The sequence below is a fragment of the Scyliorhinus torazame genome, chromosome 3 (assembly GCF_047496885.1).
Source record: "Scyliorhinus torazame isolate Kashiwa2021f chromosome 3, sScyTor2.1, whole genome shotgun sequence".
NCBI lineage: Eukaryota > Metazoa > Chordata > Chondrichthyes > Carcharhiniformes > Scyliorhinidae > Scyliorhinus > Scyliorhinus torazame.
In genome coordinates, this window is record NC_092709.1 from 12,175,518 (window position 1) to 12,199,401 (window position 23,884).

The 23,884-nt window shown below is 51.5% G+C and overlaps 1 protein-coding gene across 6 annotated transcripts in view; it reads left to right on the forward strand.

Annotated features, from left to right (window-relative positions):
- The first annotated feature begins 22,698 nt into the window (after window positions 1-22,698).
- The window catches only part of LOC140408299 (netrin receptor UNC5C-like), a 452,196-nt gene continuing 451,010 nt past the window's right edge, over window positions 22,699-23,884 (forward strand). For 3 of the 6 annotated variants that reach the window (XM_072495295.1, XM_072495296.1, XM_072495297.1), the window contains exon 1: window positions 22,699-23,363. In XM_072495295.1, coding sequence (XP_072351396.1) covers window positions 23,267-23,363 — 97 coding nt within the window. In that variant the 5' untranslated portion in view covers window positions 22,699-23,266. The remainder of the gene's footprint in view (window positions 23,364-23,884) is intronic. The other 3 variants (XM_072495298.1, XM_072495299.1, XM_072495301.1) reach the window with 1 other exon arrangement.

A 23,884-nucleotide genomic window follows, 5' to 3' on the forward strand; every position in this document is an offset into this window, starting at 1 on the left:
GAGTGGGATCCACTCAGCTGATGATGACACTGTCAAGATTCACATGCCTCCCTGCGTACAGGGATCATTTCTTTCTGATATTCCCCGTGTGGTTTTCGGATTTTGGGGGCACCAATACAGACACAATCACGTGACTGCACTTCCAACGTAAAGGTTTGAATAATTCATGACAACACTTTCATGAAAGTTTGCTACGGATGAATATTGGCAGAGGGAATCGAGAAGATTGAATTGTCCTTGGAACAGAAAACGTTAGGATTTTGATAGCCAAATATAAAAGTGTTTCCACTGGCGGGAGAGTCTGTAGCCAGAGGATGTACAATGAATTATGGGAGAGATGGTGGTGCAGTGGTAATGTCTCTGGACTAGTAATCCAACACCCTCGGCAAATGCCCTGGAAACATGGGTTCGATAACTCCACCATACCAGCTGGGGGAGCATGAATTAATGTAAGTCATTAATTGAGAAACAAATCTTGGATGGAAAGCAAATAGGCCTCAGCAATGGCGACCACAAAATGATCATCAATTATTGTAAAAAAAAGAAACAGCTGGTTCACTGATGTCCTTGAGGGAAGGAAATCTGTCGTCCTTACCTGGTCTGGCCTACATGTGACTCCAGACCCACAGCAATGTGGCTGGCTCATGATGGATCTCTGAAATGGCCCAGCAAGGCCACGCAGTTCAAGGGCAATTGGAGATGGGCAATAAATGTTGGCCTTGCCAGAGACGTCCTCATCCCACAAAAGATTAACAAGTAATAATTGGAACAAGAAGCAGAGGGGAGATGAAATGAAAATCGCTTATTGTCACAAGTAGGCTTCAAATGAAGTTACTGTGAAAAGCCCCTAGTCGCCACATTCTGGTGCCTGTTTGGGGAGGCTGGTACGGGAATTGAACCGTGCTGCTGACCTGCTTTGGTCTGCTTTCAAAGCCAGCGATTTAGCCCTGTGCTAAACCAGCCCCGGGAATTGTTTGTTCTGCAGCCAATTGGTTTGACCTGGGATGTGCTGACTAAAACGGAGTGTCAAAGCAGATTCAATGGTAACTTTTAAAGGGGAATTGGATTGCTATTTAAAGAAGGACATATCTGTCGGGCTAACGGGGAAAGAGCAGAGGAAGTGAGTCTAACTGGATAGTTCTTTCAGAGGGCCAGAACAAGCATGATTGGCTGAATGGACTCCTGTTGTGCTGTCAGGTTCTGTGATTTTTTTGAATATTCTGGGTATCTAGATGTACCCTCTTCCACTTCTGAGCCCACAATGTTTGATATCTGCGAGAAAATGGAAAATGAAAGAATTTTGTGAAGTTTGCTCGGATATGAGAAAACAGTGAGACCTTTGGGATCTCGAAATAAACCCGCTGGACAGTTAGAGGACCTACATTCATTGCACCAGATATTCTCCTGAGTACTATCAGCAATTTAACTGAGTTAGTTAAAAAACGAATACCTCCAGGTGTGAAGGTGGGACAATCGTCTTTTCAGGTACGGGTTTAATGCGTTGTCAAAAATCCACACTTGTTTCAATCGGACAATTGTTTGCCTTTTTGGATAGATTCAACCGCACCCCATTCCCTCGTTGGAGCTGGGATGAGCATGGCTTGTTCCCATTCTTTGCTTCTCGCTAGCTAGCATCCTCGATTTGAGAGCTGCTGAACTGCAGCATCTTCTGCTGTGATATTTCCTGGGGGGAGGGCAGGTCAGGGAAGGGGCAAGCCTCTCGTTTACCTCAGCCAGAATGGGTATCAAACCCTCAGCTGTTGGCACTAATCTTGATAGACACACGAGCCATAGGCAACTGACCCCCCCCCCCCTCCCCCAGCCCCCCCCCTCCCCCCCCCCCCCCCCATTACTATTAAAGATGAGTACTTAAGTGATGAAGGCTTAAGTTCCATTCACTGGCCACATAATTTCTGATAAATATCCACCTTTTTCCATATGTAACATTTGTGTTCAAAATAAAAGGCAAGAAAGAAAAAAAAAAATATGGCTGGAATTCTGGTTGGGATTCTCTGACCCCGCCGGCACCGATCGGCGCTGCCAAGCAACGCACGGATGGCGGGTCGGAGAAACCAGGGGCCCCGGCGCGGAGCAAAATAGGCCCCCACGGAACCAGAACGTCCGCCAATCGGTAGGCCCCGATCGCGGGCCAGGCCACCGTGGGCCCCCCCCCCCCCTTCCTCCCCGGCTCCAGGACGGCCACCGCAGACTTACCTTCCAGGTCCCGCTGTGTGGGACCTGAGTAACCGGTCCGGGGAATCGCTGGGGGGGGGGGTGGGCGCTGTTAACGGCCCCCGACCGGCGCGGCAGGATTCCCGCAGGTGCCCGAGAATCGGCGCCGGAGAATGGGGAAACCTGTGTCGGGTCGGAGAATCCCGGCCCTGATCTTCTTTGAATAACACTTTAATGTCCCAATAAACGATCAGGCCATTCATTGTCAACAGATTTATGTTCCCAAGCTGTACCTTGGAAAAACTATTTGGCAACATGGAAGCATTTTGAAATCTCGAAACAAATTCACTGCCAACAAGAAACGGAACTTTCTTTCAAAACATAAATCAATTTTTAAAATCCCACTTTTATTGTTGTGTAATGTTTCTTTAAAAATGTAATTATTATCCTACCTCATCAATAGGCTCCCTTCCCGCACTTTGACCCAACACATTTTCATCCTGTCAGTTGTCAAATACCTTGGGGACGGTACTGTCTTGGTTACATTCCTGGGTTAGGTAATGCAAAGGCCAGGTCCAATAATAATAATCTTTATTAGTGTCACAAGTAGGCTTACATTAACACTGCAGTAAAGTTACTGTGAAAATTCCCTAGTCGCCATATTCCGGCTCCTGTTCGGGTACACAGGAGGAGAATTCAGAATGTCCAATTCTCCGAACAAGCACGTATTTCGGGACTTGTGGGAGGAAACCGGAGCACCCGGAGGAAACCCACGCAGACACGGGGAGAACGTGCAGACTCCACGCAGACAGTGACCCTAGCCAGGAATCGAACCCGGGTCCCTGGTGCTGTGAAGCAACAGTGCTAACCACTGTGCTACCGTGCTGTCCATATTTGTGTGAATTAGTTCAAATCCCACTGTAGGAGTTGTAATTTAAATTCAATTAACTAAATCTGGAATAAAAATGTAGCATCCGTAACGGTGAAAAGCCATCTGGGCTCTAGTGCCTTTTAGGAAAGGAAATCTGCTGTACTTACCCAGTCAGGTCTACTCCAGATCAGCAGTCATGTGTTGACTCTTCACTTCCCTCTGAAATGGCCCAGCAAGCTAACCAGTTAGGGTATGGGCAGTAAATACCAATGATGCTCACATCACACAAATGATTAAAAAAAACTACTCACTCAAAATTACCTCAGCAGTAATTCAACTCAAGGACTCAAGAAGTAGGGACAGTACTAGATCACATGGTACACCAGGCCTATTCCACCATTCAGTATGATCATGGTTAACCTTGGGCTTCAACCTCATTTTCATTCCACTCCCCAGATCTCTTAATTCCCTGAGAGATCAAAAATCTGTCCATCCCAGCCTGAACACTATTGAGCGATGGAGCACCCACTTCGCTCTGAGGTAGAGAATTCCAAAGATTCACAACCCTTTGAGTGAAGTAACTTTTCCTCATCTGAGTCCTCAATGATTGGCCCCCTTATCCTGAGGCTGTGCCCCCCCCAGATTTAAGATTCTTCGACCAGCGGAAACCCCTGAGCACCTAACTGGACTAAACTTACTATTGCATAATTGAAGCAACCCTTCCTCGGGACCTTGTGCCAATGTGTCAAACATTTTAAAGAAAGAACAAAAGAACTTGCATTTGTATAGCGCCTTTCGTGACCGCAGGGGAGGCAGTGGCATAATCACTGGAGTAATAATCCAATAACCCAGAGCAATGCTCTGGGGACCCAGGTTCAAACCCTGCCACAGGAGATGGTGAAAGTTGAATTCAATAAAAAACCGGTTAAAAGTCTAATGGTGACCATGGGCGGGATTCTCCCCTACACGGTGGGGCGGGGGGTCCTGGCGTGATGGAGTGGCGGGAACCACTCCGGCGTCGGGCCGCCCCAAAGGTGCGGAAGTCTCCGCACTTTTGGGGGCCAAGCCCTCATTTTGAGGGGCTAGGCCCGCGCCGTAGCGGTTTCCGCTCCACAGGCTGGCGGGAAAGGCCTTTGGCGCCATGCCAGCCGGGGCCGAAAGGTCTTCGCCGGGTGACGTGGGTCAGCGCATGCGCGGGAGCGTCAGCGGCTGCTGATGTCATCCCCGCGCATGCATAGGGGAGGGGATTTCCTCCGCCTCCACCGTAGTGAAGACCATGGCGAAGGCGGAAGAAAAAGAGTGCCCCCACGGCGCAGGCCTGCCCGCCGATCGGTTGTCCCCGATCACGGGCCAGGCCACCGTGGGGGCAGCCCCCGGGGCCAGATCGCCCTGCGCCCCCTCCCCACCCCCCCCAGGACCCCGGAGCCCGCCCATGCCGCCTTGTCCTGCCGTTCAAAAGGTGGTTTAATCCACGCTGGCGGGACAGGCACTCCAGCAGCGGGACTTCGGCCCATCGCGGGCCGGAGAATCGGCGGGGATGGGCCTGCCGACCGGCGCAGTGCGATTCCCGTCCCCACCGAATCTCTGGTGGCGGAGACTTCGGGACACGGCGGGGGCGGGATTCACAGCGGGGGGTCGGGGAATCCCGCCCCATGAAACCATTGTCGATTGTCATAAAAACCCTTCTGGATCACTAATGTCAGTTAGGGAAGGAAATCTGCCGTCCTTACCCAGTCTGGCCTACATGTTGTAGCCACCTAAAATGGCTCATTCCCTATTAATTTGGCCAAAACCTGATTTAAAATGGCTACCCGAAAAGGCTGATGGGAAAAGCAGCCAACAGGACACAAACGGACAGCTGCAGACAGAATAGCGTATTCGGCTCTGGGGAAGTCGGCCCAGATCGATACTCAAGACTATTAGCAGCACATCAACCCAGACATCTGCAGTTTAATCGGCTATCCCCGGGAACAATTGCAACATATTAGCAATTGAATGCCGGGCCAGACTTGTCGGCGCCTGCAGTGGCCGAAACAAAGACAGGTGAACAACCACCCCCTGATCGAGGAATCGCCCCATTATTGGAGCATATCAAACCCAGTGATTGGGAACGAGTCCAATCACTTGGGACTCAGGGTCAAGGGCCGCCCCGAGAGGCGGGAAACACCTGGGCCCTATAAATTGAGGGGCCAAGTTCAGATCTCGCTCTCTCTCCCTTCTTCTCCTGCTCGCAAACTTCGCAAGAACATCGACCAGAAACAGTAAGTTTGACTCGAGCGATCGCTACCCGATAGAGATTCCTCGTCATCGACTCGTATCAGCCTTTTGAATCCCGCAGGCCAGATCCAATTCGATAAACCATTTGTTTCCCTGACCTGGTGGGCCATCCCCAAAAGTTAAGTATTGGCCAGGAGTGGCAGGTTTTGATATAGATAGTAGGATTATTGTGTAAGTATCTATTGCTGTACATAATAAATGACCGTTGATTTCAATCTTACTAAGCGGTGTGCTGACTTATTAATCATAACTCGAGCTTGAACCACGCGGCGGTATCAGAAAGATACTTGGCGACTCGTGAGCAAAGGTGACATAATCAGAGCTAATAAAACTAAGGCTAAAAAGAGCAACATAATTGGCGACTCCGCCGGGACCCGACATAGAAGTGGAAAACCACTCCGGGAGAACCCCAACAATTTGAATAGAATCCAATCGGAAACAAAAACAAAACAAAAGACCACAAGTGTTCAAGCGGTTCTGGTTAATAATTCACAATTTGGAAGTGTGTGTATGCATGCGTAACTAACAGGGTTATAAGGTAAAACTGATAGATTTTGTTGCGTCAAAACTGTTGGAATTAGCGCAAACCGTACCCGCATCTACGACACCACCTTAGCACCCTTTTCCAAATTTGAACGTAGCGAGCAGATAAGAGAGATGGCCATGCAGGCAATGCAATGCCTCATGAATGCCGAAGAATTTGCGGTCGCACCGATCAGCAGCAATAAATTGGGACAGTGTCCCCTTTGGGAAGCAGAAATTCGGAAATTTCTACAGGGCAAAGGATGGCCCGTGTGGAGCGGTTTCTGTAATAATGACGACTCAGGTCCCGGAAGTATAGGGCATACTTGGTGGGAGAACATGAGTGAAATTCATAAGAAAAGCTTAGCGAAAGCACGCAAGCCGATGGCAATCGTGTCCTGTATAGCACAATTGCGAGGCACAGAGGAGGTCGTCAGGACGCTCCGAAAAGAAATAGAAGGCATCCATCGTACGAGTAAATCGATGTATGCGAGATGGAAAAAGAGAACCTGGAATTGAAAAGGCAGTTAGAAGCCAAGGACGAAGAGGTGGCTGACGCCAAACGGGGTCACCAGTCTTGTCTGGCGCATTTAAGCAGTTTCCAATCCCAGTATGAGAAGGCTTATCAGGACACGCAGCGTGCAGTCCTGGTTAAGAAAGAGACAGAGAAGCAGGCGGAGACGCTACAGAAGCAATGTAGTGATCTCAAGGCAGCCTTGAGAGCGCTCCACGCTGCAACCACGGAACAAAGGCAGAGTACCTTAGACCACGCGAAGTACCAAAAGCAAATTGCAAACCTGCAATCACTGCTTTCTGTCCAAAAGGGATTCCAAGAATCCTTTGGGGAAAGTTTAGAACAGGAAGACGGCCCTGATTGGGAAGAATTGCAGGAGATAGCGCAGAGATATGTTCAGGGAACATGTGCGCAGGGAAAGCCCCAAAGGAGGAAAGCACCCCCACCCCCCACACAGCAGGTAGTTCAGGCTCCCATGAACCCTGTAACAACCCACCGCACAGCCACAGCAGACGAGGCGGAAGTCCTATATTCCACCCCCCTCACAGTGACCCAATTACGGGACGCGTGTGCTAGAATCACACCGTTCCTCCCCGCTTCAGACCCCCACCATTTCTTTGCCACCGTCAAACACCAGGCAGCCTTGTACGGCCTGGATGTGAAAGAGCAGGTAAAGCTCACGGTCCTCAGCTTAGACCCATCGGTTGCAGCAGCCCTTCACGACGCACAGAATGTAGGAGGAGGCACCCTTGCAGAAATGCATACCACGATCCTGGATACGATCGGGTATAACCGGGGCGACCCCGTAGATGGCCTAAATAAGTGCAGACAGAAAAAGTCGGAACACCCCACAGCGTTTGCAGGACGCCTGTGGATTCACTTTGAAGTTGTTTTCGGAAACGTAGACCGTGCCCATTTGTCCGCAGACAATATGGCCAAATGGACCCGCAACCTTATCTCCCATGCCACAGAAGCAGGACAGAATGCCTCGGAGGAGGCTCATAATGAGAAGTGGGTGGTCAAAAGATTGTCCCGCGTTTGGGAACAGTCAGCTCACAATAAACCCGCCGCTAGAACCCCCGAGGAAAAACAAGCCGCCGCAGGCGTGCAGGCAGTAAGAACCACTCTTCACAACCCCACCTGGGTAAACGAGGGAAAGAGCAGCCCCCCCAGCAAAACCGCAAGAATGCTACAATTGCGGACAGTTGGGACATTTTGCCAAAGAATGCAAGGCGCCTAAAAAGCCACAGAGAGAAAAACAGACAGGCACTCTCAATAAGAAAAAGGCAGAGCCCATCCATAGCGTTAGCGCCCAGTCCGATCAGACAGACTTGATCGGAACGGACTGACGGTGTACAGGCTCTGCTGGGTCTGCGATACCCTTTGGGATAGGTCAGGACGACCCGTAGTCGCAGCAAAGGTTAGGGGACAGCTGATCGAGCTTCTCTGGGACACAGGAGGGTCCCGCACAACCTTAAATTCCTCCACCCTTGGTAAGGACACGTGGCCCACTACAGCCACTATCATCCTCAGTGGCTTCACAGGCCACTCACAGCAGGGACATATCACAACCCTGTACCCATCCAAATCGGAACCATTAACACAAAACACCCCGTAGTGTTAGTCGACCTGCCCCCAACAGCAGAGCACATTTTGGGGATCGACTTCATGAATTCTCACCACCTCTCTTTCGATCCAGTCAACCAGTGTGTCTGGAAGATGGTGAAATCCGCTAGAGCCCCCGCAACGCTCAATATAGGGGATTATATGAACAAAATTAGCGCAGTAGGCGAGTTTTGGTTCAACCCCACCACACTCAGCACGGACCGACAGGTTAGGGCAGTCCTGCAAAAAAACAGGGCAGCATTCGCAACCCACAAACACGACTGTGGACGGATGACTGGTTCCGTACAAATAACAGGACCGGACCCTAGACCCAAAAGCAGTACGGATTCCCCCTAGAAGCAGAGGGAGAGATCCTAAAGGTTATAGAAAGTTTATTAGAGCAGGGCGTCCTAAGATCGGTAGCCTCAACTAATGATGCCCCGATTTGGCCAGTAAGGAAGCCCGACGGATCATGGTGCTTGACCATAGATTATCGGGAACTCAATAAAGTCACCCCCGTAGCAGCCCCCACCGTTGCAACAAGTCCCGAGACCATGCTCAAACAGGGACTCCATGCCCGATATTTCACGGTTTTGGACATCAGTAATGGATTCTGGTCCATTCCATTGGCAATGGCGTGCCAGTACAAATTTGCCTTCACTTTCAGAGTGCAGCAGTACACGTGGACATGCCTGCCACAAGGCTTCCACAACTCCCCCTCCATTTTCCACCGACAGCTGGCAAATGGACTAGCGAAATTTTCTCGCCCCGAATGTCTGGTACAGTATGTAGACGATCTACTACTGCAGACAGACACAAAGGAAGAGCACATTGAGCTTCTGTCCGAACTCCTGTAATTACTAAATTTCATTGGCTGTAAAGTCAACCCCAAAAAGGCCCAGATATTGGAAGAAAAGATGATATATTTGGGTACTATCATCACACACGGCAAACGCGAGATCGAGCATAAAAGAATTGACTCGATCGCTAAATTGCCCCTTCCCCAAAACGTTTCAGCCCTCCGGTCGTTTTTAGGACTGGTTGGCTACTGCCGAAACCACATCGACGGTTTCGCCAGCAAGGCAGCACCCCTCTCAGACCTCCTAAAGAAAGGAGCCCCCTGGGAGTGTCTTCCGCAGCATGCGGGTGCTGTGGAATCATTAAAACAGGCGCTCATAGCCGCCCCCGCACTATAAGTTCCAGACCCGTTTTCCCCTTATGCAATAGAGGTAGCGACCACAGACCGCACCTTTTCAACCGTGCTCCTGCAGGAACGGCACGACCAGCTAAGACCCGTGGCTTATGCCCGCCGAATTTTAGATGCTGTGGAGCAGGGATTTTCAGCCTGTGAGAGGCACCTGCTCGCAGTTTTCTGGGCAGTCCAGTACTTTTTATATATTACCGGACTGAACCCCATCACCATTTTGACCGAGCACACCCCCACCCAACTTTTACTAGACGGACGACTTAAAGACGGTACCGTCAGCCAAATCTGCGCTGCTCGGTGGACCCTTCTCTTACAAGGACGGGACATCACAGTCAAACGGACCAAAACACACACCTACTTAGCGGACAATCTACAGTACCCCGGAACCCCCCATGACTGTGAAATCATCTCGCTCCACCATAATACAGGCCCCTTTATCGCGAAAACACCCCCCAGAAAACTAGCAACTCCATCTCAAAAGCCCCCTCACCCGGACACGTGTGATCCCATTAGGATCTATGTGGATGGATCTTCCACAGTCCTGGATGGGCAACGCATAACAGGTTGTGGGGTTTATGTGGAGGACGCGCAGGGACGTGCCCTCGAGGAAATCGCATTAAAATTACCCGGACACTTAGGTGCGCAGGCAGCAGAGCTTGCGGCCATCGCGTACATTATAGAGCACCCTGATTCCTTCCCCAGCCCAGCAGACATATATTCAGACAGTCTATACGTTTGCAACAGCCTCACCGAATTTCTACCCCTGTGGGAAGCAAGAGGATTTGTTTCCGCGGATGGGAAACCCCTCCCCTCAGCCCCATTACTCCGCCAGATTCTGAAAAAAGCCAAGAACAGGACTTTTGGCATTATAAAAGTCCGCAGCCACCATCGTTCCTCCCCCCCGGAAATGTAAAAGCCGACGCGCTGGCAAAAGCAGGATCCAGGCATGGGTATTTTTGGAAGCCCCCCGAAAGCGCCCCAGTGAGTGCGCCAGTGAGTGCAGTTCAGGTCACGCAGACTAGGATCGAAGATCTAGTAGAGGCCCAGAAGCAGGATAGCGCTCTCACTGAGATCGTGAAAGGGAAGTTTCTAGCCTCATACGAGAGGTACAGAAATATGATAACCACACATGACGGTGTGGTGTTGAAAGACACCCTTTATGTAGTTCCGAAGCAGGATCGGAACCAATTAATCTGTTTATTCCATGATGGTCATGGACACCAGGGAATCGATCCCACCGCAGCCCACCTCAAACAGCTTTTTTTGGTGGCCAAATCTCAAAGAGGATGTATCCCATTACATTGAGAATTGCCTCATCTGCGCTCAGAACAACCCAGATAGATATGCCAAAAAGGCACAACTCAGCCACACCCGACCCGTTAACGGCCCCTGGACTAACCTCCAGATCGATTTTATAGGTCCATTGCCCCCTTGCAGGAATGGCTATAAATATGTTCTGGTGGTCATAGACACTTTCACAAAGTGGGTGGAAGCATTTCCAGCCCGCACCAACACTGCGAAAACCACAGCCAAGATCCTAACCCACCACATTTTTACAAGATGGGGACTCCCCCACAGTATTGAATCGGACCAAGGTTCTCACTTTACGGGACGGGTCATGCAGAACGTCCTCACGATATTTGGCATAACCCAAAAATTTCACATTGCGTACCACCCACAGTCGAGTCGTATAGTGGAGCGTATGAATCAGACCCTAAAAACCACCCTTAGAAAAATGGTCCAGCAGAACAACACCACTTGGGATTCTGTCCTCTCCTTTGCGCTGATGTTTTTGCGTAACACTGTTTCCACCTCCACAGGTTACACCCCACACACCCTCATGACCGGACGCCCCATGAAAGGGACAGAGTACTTGTTGGGTTTAGACCTGACCAGCCCTGAAGTTACGGCCCTCGCCCACGAGAAAGCCGTTGAACAATTACTTGCGAATGTAAAAACGGCTCAGTTAGCAGCCGCTGTTAAACTGGGCACTAAAAGAAAACAGAGCAAGGCCTGTTTTGATAAGGCAGTACATGCAACGGAGTATAATATAGGACAACAAGTGATGTTGTCTGTGTATAACCCCAGCACATTTCTGTCTCCGAAATACTTGGGTCCGTACTCCATTACGGATAAGGTAAGCCCATCGGTATATAAAATCAAATACCAAAATGGTAAGACTGCGTGGTTTCACATAAACCAGCTAAAGGCTTATGGAGCACAGTCAAATCACGCCCACCACGTCATGCTTGAAGCAGCAGACCAAACCCCGCCCACAGCTAACGTGACCACACCAACCCCCTCCACGTCCAGCCCAGACACGGACTCGCCCCCGACTCCACCCTCACAATTTACACTCCGCCCCGGAACGCCCACAGACTGCAGCAGCAGAGACAGCGACTGTGACTCTGTCGACAGCCACAGCACGCCTCCCTACTATCCTGGACCCACACCCAGCGACTCCGAGTTCGACTCCAGTGATCCCTTCCTCATCATTTTCTTAAACAAACCACACCACCGACCACCGAACCACACGGACGACCCCGACTTTGTCCCCACACAACTTGATGAACGCCATTGGCACCGCGACAACTCCTACAGACTCGTCCGCAACGACGAAAGCAACCCCAACTCATACCACACAGCCCTCTCAACATTAATTCACTCCTGAATTTGGCACCCGGGAGAAGGGGACGACCCCGAGTCAGACCCCCAATCCGCCAACCCCTTCGCGACCCTGTTCGCAACAGAGAACTGAGGTGTCCACATGATGATTTAAAGGAGACACTTGGGGAAAAGTGCTGTCCTTCCTGATGGAACCTGCAGGATGTTTTACGTTGTTTGTATGTTTGTTTAAGTGTTGTTCGTCCAACAGGAGAATTTTCTCACCGTCACACACCCATTCACCTGAAACTTTTTAGCTCTTTCCAACACCCCCACCGCGGCCAGACGCTTGTTCAGCGGTACCAACTTGTCCACAGATACCACAATGGTCCCAACTTGTCCACAGATACCTGGTCAGCAGACCGGACGCCTGTTCAGTGGAACTAGCTTGTCTGCAGACACTTTAGCTGATACCTGTTCGGGTACCAGACGCCCGTTCTCATTCGAGGGTAGAAGCACAGCACTAGCTTTTCAGCTGGTACTGGTTCAAGTGCCAGATGCCCGATCTGATTTGACGGTAGAATCACAGCAGCAACCACACCATTATGACTACATTTTTGCCATTTCTTGTCGGTTGCTCAGGCAGTGGAGAAACGGCGTGAAACCCGCCCTGCCTGGGAACCCCCCCCGCTGGTCAAAAACGCTCGGGTAGGGGACATACGGTATTGGTAGCCGTCCTACCCGGGGACTCCATCCAAATCTTACCCGTCGCTGCCCATACGCACCTCATTCGACCTATTCCTTTCAAAACAGTTTTATTTATTTAGGCGACCCTTGGGTTGCTACCTCATGCTATTTACATCCAGGAACATTTGGATGATAAACTTAGCACTGGTTCACCATTGGGAAGTGTGCCGTGTCCTAACATTTGTCTTGAAAAAAAAAATGGGGGAGTCACATATAGTGACCAATTATAAGGGTTTAATTGGCCCCAGGAAGGACAGACACACTAACATACCGGATATTATACCAAAGTAGTTACAGATACTATGCTTGTTTTACAGAACTCCAGAAGCTCCAGGACCGGAGGAAAACAGAACACGAGGAAAGAAAAAGAAAGAGGACAGCCATGAGGACTTCTTTCATCGTGATCAAAATTTTTATAATGAATATTTGGTTGCGCAGGAACGCGGACCCCATTACTTCAAACCCCCCTGCCGTTAATGTGTCACTGCCCCACAGTACCGAGGGCCCAGTCACCAGCCACGCTGCATTATCCTGGTGTGCCAAGTTCATAACTTGGTACTCCCTGTCGTACGTCATTGAAGCACTATTAGCGTTGGCAATACTCTGCTGTGCAGTGCAGACTATACGCCTCCGCAAATGAAGAAGGAGAGCATACCGCGCTCGAACCCCGGTATATCGGATCTGATCCCCTATATTCGGGTATGACCAGACCCCAGACCCCCGCGACCTATAAAACCAGAATAATAAAACATGCAGTTGCGTTTTTATGTAAATAAAAGATGCACAAAACGTGTCATGAACAAAAAAATTTATGATCCTGAGCTTGACTGCCAAGCCAGGAAAGAGTATAAGGAATGTTATGATTGTTGTTGTATGTTTTAGAGAGTTAGGATGATGCAATGCTTGATGAGTGTATTTAGGTAAAATTAGAGGTTCCAAGTTTTATTTTTTAGATGCATGCCCCTGCCTGAAATAGCGCCCTCAAGAATTGTTTCGGTAAATTTTTGTGCATAGCTAGGGTCAGAGTAGTGGCCATGTAGGAGGTGTCCCCCCACCCCCCGGTCAGGGAACGGAAAGGACAAAATTTATGTGATCCTTCACGCTTCGCGTTAGGATCACAAGGAGGGTCTGTAGCCACCTAAAATCGCTGATTCCCTATTAATTTGGCCAAAACCTGATTTAAAATCGAAAAGGCTGATGGGAAAAGCAGCCAACAGGACACAAACGGACAGCTGCAGACAGAATAGCGTATTCGGCTCTGGGGAAGTCGGCCCAGATCGATACCTAAGACTATTAGCAGCACATCAACCCAGACATCTGCAGTTTAATCGGCTATCCCCGGGAACAATTGCAACATATTAGCAATTGAATGCCGGGCCAGACCTCTCGGCGCCTGCAGTGGCCGAAACAAAGACAGGTGAACGACCAACCCCCGATCGGGGAATCGCCTCATTATTGGAGCATATCGAACCCAGTGATTGGGAACGAGTCCAATCACTTGGGACTCAGGGTCAAGGGCCGCCCCGAGAGGCAGGAAGCCCCTGCGCCCTATAAATTGAGGGGCCAAGTTCAGATCTCGCTCTCTCTCCCTTCTTTTCCTGCTCGCAACCTTCGCAAGATCATTGACCAGAAACAGTAAGTCTGACTCCAGCGATCGCTACCCGATAGAGATTCCGAGGCATCGACCCGTATCAGCCTTTTGAATCCCGCAGGCCAGATCCAATTCGATAAACCATTCATTTCCCTGACCTGGTAGGCCATCTCCTAAAGTTAAGTATTGGCCAGTAGTGGCAGGTTTTGATATAGACAGTAGGATTATTGTGTAAGTATCTATTGCTGTACGTAATAAATGACCATTGATTTCAATCTTACTAAGCGGTGTGCTGACTTATTAATCATAACTCGAGCTTGAACCATGTGGCGGTATCAGAAAGATACCTGGCGACTCGTGAGCAAAGGTGACATAATCAGAGCTAATAAAACTAAGGCTAAGAAGAGCAACAATGTGACTCCAGACCCACAGCAATGTGGTTGACTCTTAACTGTCCCCTCAAGGGCAATTCGGGATGGGCAATAATTGCTGGCCCAACCTGCGCGCCCATGTCCCATGAACGAATAAAAAAAAGACATCCCTACAGCCAGTGAAACACCTTTGAACTGTTGTAATGTAGGGCAAATGTGACGTTGTTCCACACTAAACAGGTGCCTACCTCAAGAAAAAGAGATGTGGCTTCACAGAGAATTGTTTGGATAAACCTTTTGGATGTGAGTAAAGAAATGCACCAATCTTCATCACAATAACATTATTCACATGGAACACAATGCTCTTCAACGTCTGATCTAAATCTTTCTGTCTCTCTTCAGGTACCATGCCCTAAGGTGGCATTAGCGACCATGATGTTAATCTTCCTCATTCACAGAGTCACAGAATTGTTACAATGTATTTGGCCCATCTTGTCTTCACCCTCTCTCCAAACGGTCATGGTGACTTAATGCCATTCCCCTTCCTTTTCCCCGTACCCCTTCACATCGTTTCTGTTCAAATAATCATCTAATGTCCTCTTTAATGCCTCGATTGAACCAGCCTCCACCACACTTCCAGACAGTGAGGAAGATTGTTCTTGCATCACATTTGTTCCTTTTGCAAATGGATTTAAATCAACGCCCTCTCGTTCTTGGTCCTTTGACGAGCAAGAACGGTTTCTCCCTGTCTACTCTGTCCAGCCCCCTCGTGATTTTTGAACATCTCCATCAAATCTCCTCTTAGCCTTCTTCCCTCCAAGGCGAACAGTCCCAATCTACCTCATAACTGAAGCTTCTCATCCCTGGAACCAATCTTGTAAATCTCTTCATCCAGTTTGCGAGGCTCTTCGGAAAGATTGTTTTTTTTTAACACCTCGATTTCTTGTACCCGAGATGTTTCCCATCACACTTTCTAAATCATGATTTCTTATGATGTGCCCAAGAAATTCCAACTGCCTCTTCCTGATTTTGGTCAGCAAAGTTCCTTTGGTCTTGGATTTTACCAGCATCCCTTCATTGGCAGTGTGACTTGTCCAAGATAATCTTATTATTCGCCTCAAAAACCACAACTCTGCAGCCTCAATTATTCACTGTGTTGCTTCACTGATTGTCCGACACACACTTCCATATGTCGAAAGTGGTGCGATGCAGCATTCCAGGATTCCAGCTTGTGTGTCAATAGCGCATGGTGTGGGCGGCACACGGTAGCACAGTGGGTAGCACTCTTGCTTCACAGCGCCAGGGTCCCAGGTTCGATTCCCGGCTTGGGTCACTGTCTGTGCGGAGTCTGCACGTTCTCCCCGTGTCTGCGTGGGTTTCCTCCGGGTGCTCCGGTTTCAGGTGAGGTGGATTGGCCATGCGAAATTGCCCTTTGTGTCCAAAAAAGACTAGGTGGGGTTACTGGGTTACAGTGGAGGTGTGGGCTTAAGTAGGGTGCTCTTTCCAAGAGCCGGTGCAGACTCGATGGGCCGAATGGCCTCCATCTGCACTGTAAATTCGATGTTGTAGTGTAATTAATAATAATCTTTGTTGTCACAAGCAGGCTTAGATAAACACTGCAATGAAGTTACTGTGAAAAGCCCCTCGTCGCCACACTCCGGCGCCTGTTCGGGTACACAGAGGGAGAATTCAGAATGTCCAATTCACCTAACAAGCACGTCTTTCGGGGCTTGTGGGAGGAAACCGGAGCACCCGGAGGAAACCCACGCAGACACAGGGAGAATGTGCTGATTCCACACAGACAGTGACCCAAACCGGGAATTGAACCGGGGACCCTGGCGCTGTGGACCAACAGTGCTACCCACTGTGCTAACCGTGCTGCCCATAACCGTGCTGTAATTTGGATCAGCTGGTTGCCCTTTCACCTCTGAGTTTGACGGATCATGGTGTGGTAGTATGCATTAGGGGTCATGTGGGACTGTGAAGCCGTGATGCCATTGGCTGACAGATCCCGGGCCTTGTTTGGTTGTTGATCTCTAGCTCCGCCCTGAAGGCGGAGTATAAGAACCAGGAATTCTCCCCGCAGCTCCAGTCTGTTGCTGAACTGCGGGGAACGAGTCACGCTTAATAAAGCCTCATCGACTTCACCTCTATTCGTCTCTCGGGAGTCTTTGTGCGTTACAATTTATTAAGCGTGCTTAAAGGACTATGGACCTCAGGATCGTCCCGGAATGCCTGACGATCAGCCCCCACGCAGTGAACTCAGCAGCAGTTTTTAAACACTGGCAGACTTGTTTCGAAGCCTACCTCCGAACGGCCCCCGGCCGGGTCACAGAAGACCAGAAACTACAGGTCCTGCACTCGAGGGTAAGCCCGGAAATTTTCCCTCTCATCGAAGACGCAGAGGATTTCCAGACGGCGTTCGCAGCACTAAAGAGCATCTATGTTCGCCCAGTGAACCAGATCTACGCACGCTACCAACTCGCAACGAGACGGCAAAGGCCCGGAGAATCGCTAGACGAATTCTACGCCACGCTGCTAATTTTGGGACGGGCCTGCAGCTGCCCGCCGGTAAACGCGATTGAACACACGGACATGTTAATTCGCGATGCGTTTGTGGCTGGTATGAACTCTCCCCAAATCCGCCAAAGACTTTTAGAAAAAGAGTCGCTAGGACTCTCAGAGGCACGGGCCCTTGCAGCCTCACTAGATGTGGCCGCGCGAAACGCCCGCGCCTAGGGCCCCGACCGCGCGGCAGCCCCTTGGGCTCCGTGGACCCCCGTCGCGACAAACCACCCCCCCCCACAGGCTTGCGTGGTTCAGACGCCAAGTCGTCCCGGGGGAGCCCGCTGCTATTTCTGCGGCCAGGCGAAACACCCCCGGCAGCGCTGCCCGGCCCGCGCAGCGATTTGCAAGAGCTGCGGGAAAAAGGGCCATTTCGCGGCTGTGTGCCGGTCCCGGGGGGTCGCCGCTGTCCCCGGAGAAGAAGGAGTCCTGCGCGTTCCAAACGCTCCCCAGCACCCCATGTGCGACCCGCAGGCGCCGCCATTTTGGGTCCCGGCCACCACGAGGGGAGGAGGGGCGCCACCATCTTGGGACCCCCCAGCCCTGCGCGACGCATGGGGGTGGCCATTTTGTCCACCCCCGCCGCCATCTTGTGACCCCCCAGCCATGTGCGATGCATGGGGGCGGCCATTTTGTTCACCCCCGCCGCCATCTTGGACGGCAACAATGGACCCCAGCATCGACGGCTCCACGGGGTTCGAGGAAGACGCTGAAGCACTACGACCACGTCTGGCCTCAATGACGCTGGACCAAGCACGGCCCCGGACGCTCCAGACGATGACAACAACGGTGCTGATCAACGGACACGAGACACCATGCCTGGTCGACTCCGGGAGCACAGAAAGCTTCATCCACCCCGACACGGTAAGACGCTGTTTTTTGACCATCCATCCCAGTGCGCAAAAGATTTCCCTAGCTGCAGGATCCCACTCCGTACAGATCAAAGGCTTCTGCATAGTGACCCTAACGGTGCAAGGGAGGGAGTTTAAAAACTACAGGCTCTACGTCCTTCCCCAACTCTGCGCGCCCACATTACTGGGATTAGACTTCCAGTGCAATCTGCAGAGCCTAACTTTCCAATTCGGCGGCCCAATACCCCCACTCACTATCTGCGGCCTCGCAACCCTCAAGGTTGAGCCCCCATCTTTGTTTGCAAGCCTCACCCCGGATTACAAACCCGTCGCCATTAGGAGCAGACGGTACAGCGCCCAGGACCGGACATTTATTCGGTCCGAAGTCCAGCGGCTACTGAAGGAAGGCATAATCCAGGCCAGCAATAGTCCCTGGAGAGCACAGGTGGTAGTAGTAAAGACAGGGGAGAAGCAAAGGATGGTCATAGACTATAGCCAGACCATCAACAGGTACACACAGCTAGATGCGTACCCTCTCCCCCGCATATCCGACATGGTCAATCGGATTGCCCAATATAAGGTCTTCTCCACCGTGGACCTCAAGTCCGCCTACCATCAGCTCCCCATCCGCCCAAGTGACCGCAAGTACACAGCCTTCGAGGCAGACGGGCGATTATACCACTTCCTAAGGGTCCCATTTGGCGTCACAAACGGGGTCTCGGTCTTCCAACGGGAGATGGACCGAATGGTTGATCAACACGGGTTGCAGGCCACGTTCCCGTATCTCGACAACGTAACCATCTGCGGCCACGATCAGCAGGACCACGACGCCAATCTCCAAAAATTCCTCCAGACCGCTAAAGCCTTGAACCTCACATACAACGAGGACAAGTGCGTTTTTAGCACAAACTGGCTAGCCATCTTGGGATATGTAGTGCGCAATGGGATAATAGGCCCCGACCCCGAACGTATGCGCCCCCTCATGGAATTTCCCCTCCCTCACTGCTCAAAAGCCCTAAAACGCTGCCTGGGGTTCTTTTCATATTACGCCCAGTGGGTCCCCCAGTACGCAGACAAGGCCCGCCCCCTAATACAGACCACGACCTTCCCTCTGTCGACAGAGGCTTGCCAGGCCTTCAGCCGCATCAAAGCGGATATCGCAAAGGCCACGATGCGCGCCATCGACGAGTCCCTCCCCTTCCAGGTCGAGAGCGACGCCTCCGATATAGCTCTAGCGGCCACCCTTAACCAAGCGGGCAGACCCGTGGCCTTTTTCTCCCGAACCCTCCACGCCTCAGAAATCCGCCGCTCCTCAGTGGAAAAGGAAGCCCAAGCCATAGTGGAAGCTGTGCGACATTGGAGGCATTACCTGGCCGGCAGGAGATTCACTCTCCTCACTGACCAACAGTCGGTAGCTTTCATGTTCGATAATGCACAGCGGGGCAAAATTAAAAATGACAAGATCTTAAGGTGGAGGATCGAGCTCTCCACCTTCAACTATGAGATCTTGTACCGTCCCGGAAAGCTGAACGAGCCGTCCGATGCCCTATCCCGCGGCACATGTGCCAACGCACAAATTAACCATCTCCAAACCCTCCACGAGGACCTCTGCCACCCGGGGGTCACTCGGTTCTACCATTTTATAAAGTCCCGCAACCTCCCCTACTCCGTGGAGGAGGTCCGTACAGTCACAAGGAACTGCCACATCTGCGCAGAGTGCAAACCGCATTTTTTCAGGCCGGATAGTGCGCACCTGATCAAGGCTTCCCGTCCCTTTGAACGCCTCAGTCTGGATTTCAAAGGGCCCCTCCCCTCCACCGACCGCAACACATACTTCCTGAATGTGGTGGACGAGTACTCCCGTTTCCCCTTCGCCATCCCCTGCCCTGACATGACAGCGGCCACAGTCATTAAAGCCCTTAGCACCATATTCACACTGTTCGGTTGCCCCGCATACGTCCATAGCGACAGGGGGTCCTCCTTCATGAGTGACGAGCTGCGCCAGTTCCTGCTCAGCAAGGGTATAGCCTCGAGCAGGACGACCAGCTACAACCCCCGGGGGAACGGGCAAGTAGAGTGGGAGAACGGCACGGTCTGGAAGACCGTCCTACTGGCCCTACCGTCCAGGGATCTCCCAGTTTCACGGTGGCAGGAGGTCCTCCCGGACGCCCTCCACTCCATCCGGTCGCTACTGTGTACCACCACTAACCAAACGCCTCACGAGCGCCTCCTTGTCTTCCCCAGGAAGTCCTCCTCTGGAACGTCGCTGCCGACCTGGCTGGTGGCCCCAGGACCCATCTTGCTCCGGAAACATGTGCGGGCGCACAAGTCGAACCCGTTGGTCGAGAGGGTTCACCTCCTCCACGCGAACCCGCAGTACGCCTACGTGGAGTACCCCGACGGCCAACAGGACACGATCTCCCTGCGAGATCTGGCGCCCGCCGGCAACACACACACCCCCTCGACACCAATCACCCCCTCCCTGCCACCGGCGCACCCCGCGACAGCCCCCTTCCCGGGAGGATCGGTCCTCCTCCCAGATCTGACCAGAAGTGAAGCTGAAGCAGAAACCATAAAGCTCCCGGAGGCGACAACACTGGAACAAGCACCACCACCACCGGGGCTGAGGCGATCGACAAGGATGACCAGACCGCCCGCCCGACTCGTGGCATCGGTGTAACACTAGAATGTTGTGGACTTTAACGAGAATGTTTTTTTTTCCTTTTCCCTCTTACGAATACTGTAAATAGTTCAAAACAAAAAACCCTATACATAGCCCAGTGTAGGGCACTGTAATGACATGCAAAAGTTTTTTTTCCTCCCAGGACCAGCCTTGTAAACCCCTACCACCATGCGAAGCACCACCCCACCGGGTTCATTTTTAACAAGGGGTGAATGTGGTAGTATGCATTAGGGGTCATGTGGGACTGTGAAGCCGTGATGTCATTGGCTGACAGATCCCGGGTCCTGGTTGGCTGTTGATCTCTAGCTCCGCCCTGAAGGCGGAGTATAAGAACCAGGAATTCTCCCCGCAGCTCCAGCCTGTTGCTGAACTGCGGAGAACGAGTCACGCTTAATAAAGCCTCATCGACTTCACCTCTATTCGTCTCTCGGGAGTCTTTGTGCGCTACACATGGGTTCAAGGCCTACTTCGAAATCTTGAGCTCGTAATCCAGGTTGACTCTCAATGCAATACTGAGGGGGTGCCGCAGTGGTGACACCTTCTGGATAAGACGTTAAACTGCGACGTGGAGCGGAATGCTCCCTCCGTGGGATCCTCCGGTCCGCCGGCAGTGCACTCACGCTCGCGGGTTTCCCGACAGCGTGGGCGGCCACAATGGGAAACCCCATTGACCGGCTGTGGGAACAGCGAATCCAGGGGGAACGCCATGCAGGAAAACGCGGCTGGTCGACTGGAAAATCCCGCCCGTGATGTCTGCCCTTAGGGGGACCGAAAGAATCCCAGGGCACTATTCAAAGAAGAACAGGGGAGTTTTTCTCTGGAATCCTGGCCAATAATAATCCTTCAATTAAAACAGTAGTCATTAAAACATTCTATTTATGGGAACCGTCCGTGTGCAAGTTGGATGCTGCATTTCCTACATTACAACAGTGATGACATGTCAAATAGTAATTAAATATGAAGAACACTGGAAATACACATCGGGTCTGGTAGTATCTGTGGAGAGTGAAGCAGAGTTAATGTATCAGATTGATGACCTCTATAAGGATGCTTCATTGGCCGTGAGGCGCTTTGGGATGTCCCGGCATTCAGAAAGGTGCTAAATAAATGCAATTGTGCTGCAAGCAATACCCCAGATATTTTGATGAAAAAAGTGGGCAACTTTAAGAAAGACTCGGTGAGGCTTTACGTTAGAACATATGAACATACAAAATAGGAGCAGAAGTAGGCCATTCGGCCCCTCGAACCTGCTCTGCCATTCAATTAGATCATGGCTGAGCTGATTGTGTTTCGAGTTTTACATCCCCACAAACCCCGATAATATCCAATCCCTTCGCCAAACTAGAATCTATCTACCTCTGGATTTAAAATGTTCAGTGACTCTGCCTCCATCGCCTTCCGAGGCAGGGGGGCTTCAAAGTGGCACAACCCTCCAAGAGAAAGACATTCTCTTCATCTCGGTCCGAAAAGGGTGACCCCTAATTTTAGAACAGTGCCCTCTCGTTCTGGAATTTCCCACAAGCAGAATCACCCTTTTCCACCTGATCCATTTCCCTCTTTCAAGATCTTGTACAATTCAAACAGGTCACCCCCTTGCTCACCTAAACTCCAGTGGGTACAAGCCCAGTCTGTCCAACCTTCCCTCATGGGGTGACCCGCTCACTCCAGCTATCAGTCACGGTCGCACAGCGGTTAGCACTGTTGCTTCACTGCGCCAGGGACCTGGGTTTGATTCCCGGCTTGGGTCACTGTCTGTGCGGAGTCTGTACGTTTTCCCCTTGTCTGCGTGGGTTTCCTCCGGGTGCTCCGGTTTGATCCGACAAATCCCGAAAGACGTGCTTGTTAGGTGAATTGGACATTCTGAATTCTCCCTCCGTGTACCCAAACAGGCGCCGGAGTGTGGCGACTAGGGGATTTTCACAGCAACTTCATTGCGGCGTTAATGTAAGCCTACTTGTGACACGAGCAAAGATTATTAATGAATGATTTGAGTTACGAATGTGGGGATGTGAAGCTTCATTCTGCTGGGCGACTCCAGTTCCTGGACGATCCGAGCCAGGTTTTACAGTGTGCAGCAGTTCGAACTCGGCAAAGGGAAATGCTGAGCGCTATTGGATACTAACTGTGTCTAAATCTCTTTCTCTCTCCCTCCCCGCACACACTCTCCCCTCCAGCCTTTACAACTCCTTCTCCCACAGCCCTGAGTGCAGGAGGCGCAGTCACGGCACTGAAGGATGCTCTGAAGCCCAGAAGACAGTCTATGCAGCAAGAGTTTGGTCCCCAGCAGAACAGGGACTTGTCTCCCAACCTGGATGTCCCTGCTTTTTCGGAGAACTCCCCAGCACGCAGCCTCCTGCTGTACAGCTACAATTAAAACACAGCGGGGGGGAAAAACTTGATAACATTTCCCTCCTTCGATTGTTGCTTTGACAAGATTGGCAAGGGGGAAGACGCCAGGAGAGGTTTAAAGGGCGGTAGCATTCAGCTTTCTGAAACCTGGAACTCCCAGCTGAACAGTGCCTTTTAATTGATCTTGATCCCTCTGTCTGTCTCTCGCTCTCGATCTGATTCGGCGCTGGGTTACAGGAGAAGATTTCCCCCCCTTTTCAAGTTCAAAAAGATCTGGACGCCTGTTTTGCTGTTTTGAGGGTGGAATTTCCCCCACACGGCCCCCACACTGCTGACCATGGGGAAAAGTCAGTGTGCAGCAAGGACGCAGAACTTGTTCCGTGTGTTGCTTCTACCTGTGCTGGCAGCGATAGCCCAGCCCCGCTCCTCTCAAGGTAAGGACACAGAGGCAGGGCAGCTGAAAGAGTGAGGCAGGGGGAGAAGGAGGGAGGGCAGGGATGGGGAGAAGGTAGAGAGAGGGACCAGGAGAAGGTAGAGAGAGCGCGGATAGAGGGAGGGAGAGGGGGGGAAGGAAAGTGGGGCAGAGAGAGAAGGAAGGGGAGAGAAGAGGAGAGGGAGGGAGAGAGAAAATGGGTAGGGATGGAGGAACAGAGAGAGAGAGTGGGGAAGGAGAGAGTGAAGGAGAGTGGGGAAGAGCGAGTGAAGGAGAGAGTGGAGGGGACGGAGAGAGCGGGGGAAGGAGGGAGATGGAAGGAGTAAAGAAGGAGAGGGGGAGAGTGTGGGAGAGGGAGAGTGTGGGAGAGGGAGGGGAGGGGGAGAGAGTGGGGGAAAGGGAGATAGTGGGGAAGAGGGAGAGAGGGTGGGGGTGAGGGAGAGAGTGGGGGAGAGGGAGAGAGTGGGGGAGAGGTAGAGACGGTGGGGGAGAGGGAGAGACGGTGGGGGAGAGGGAGAGAGT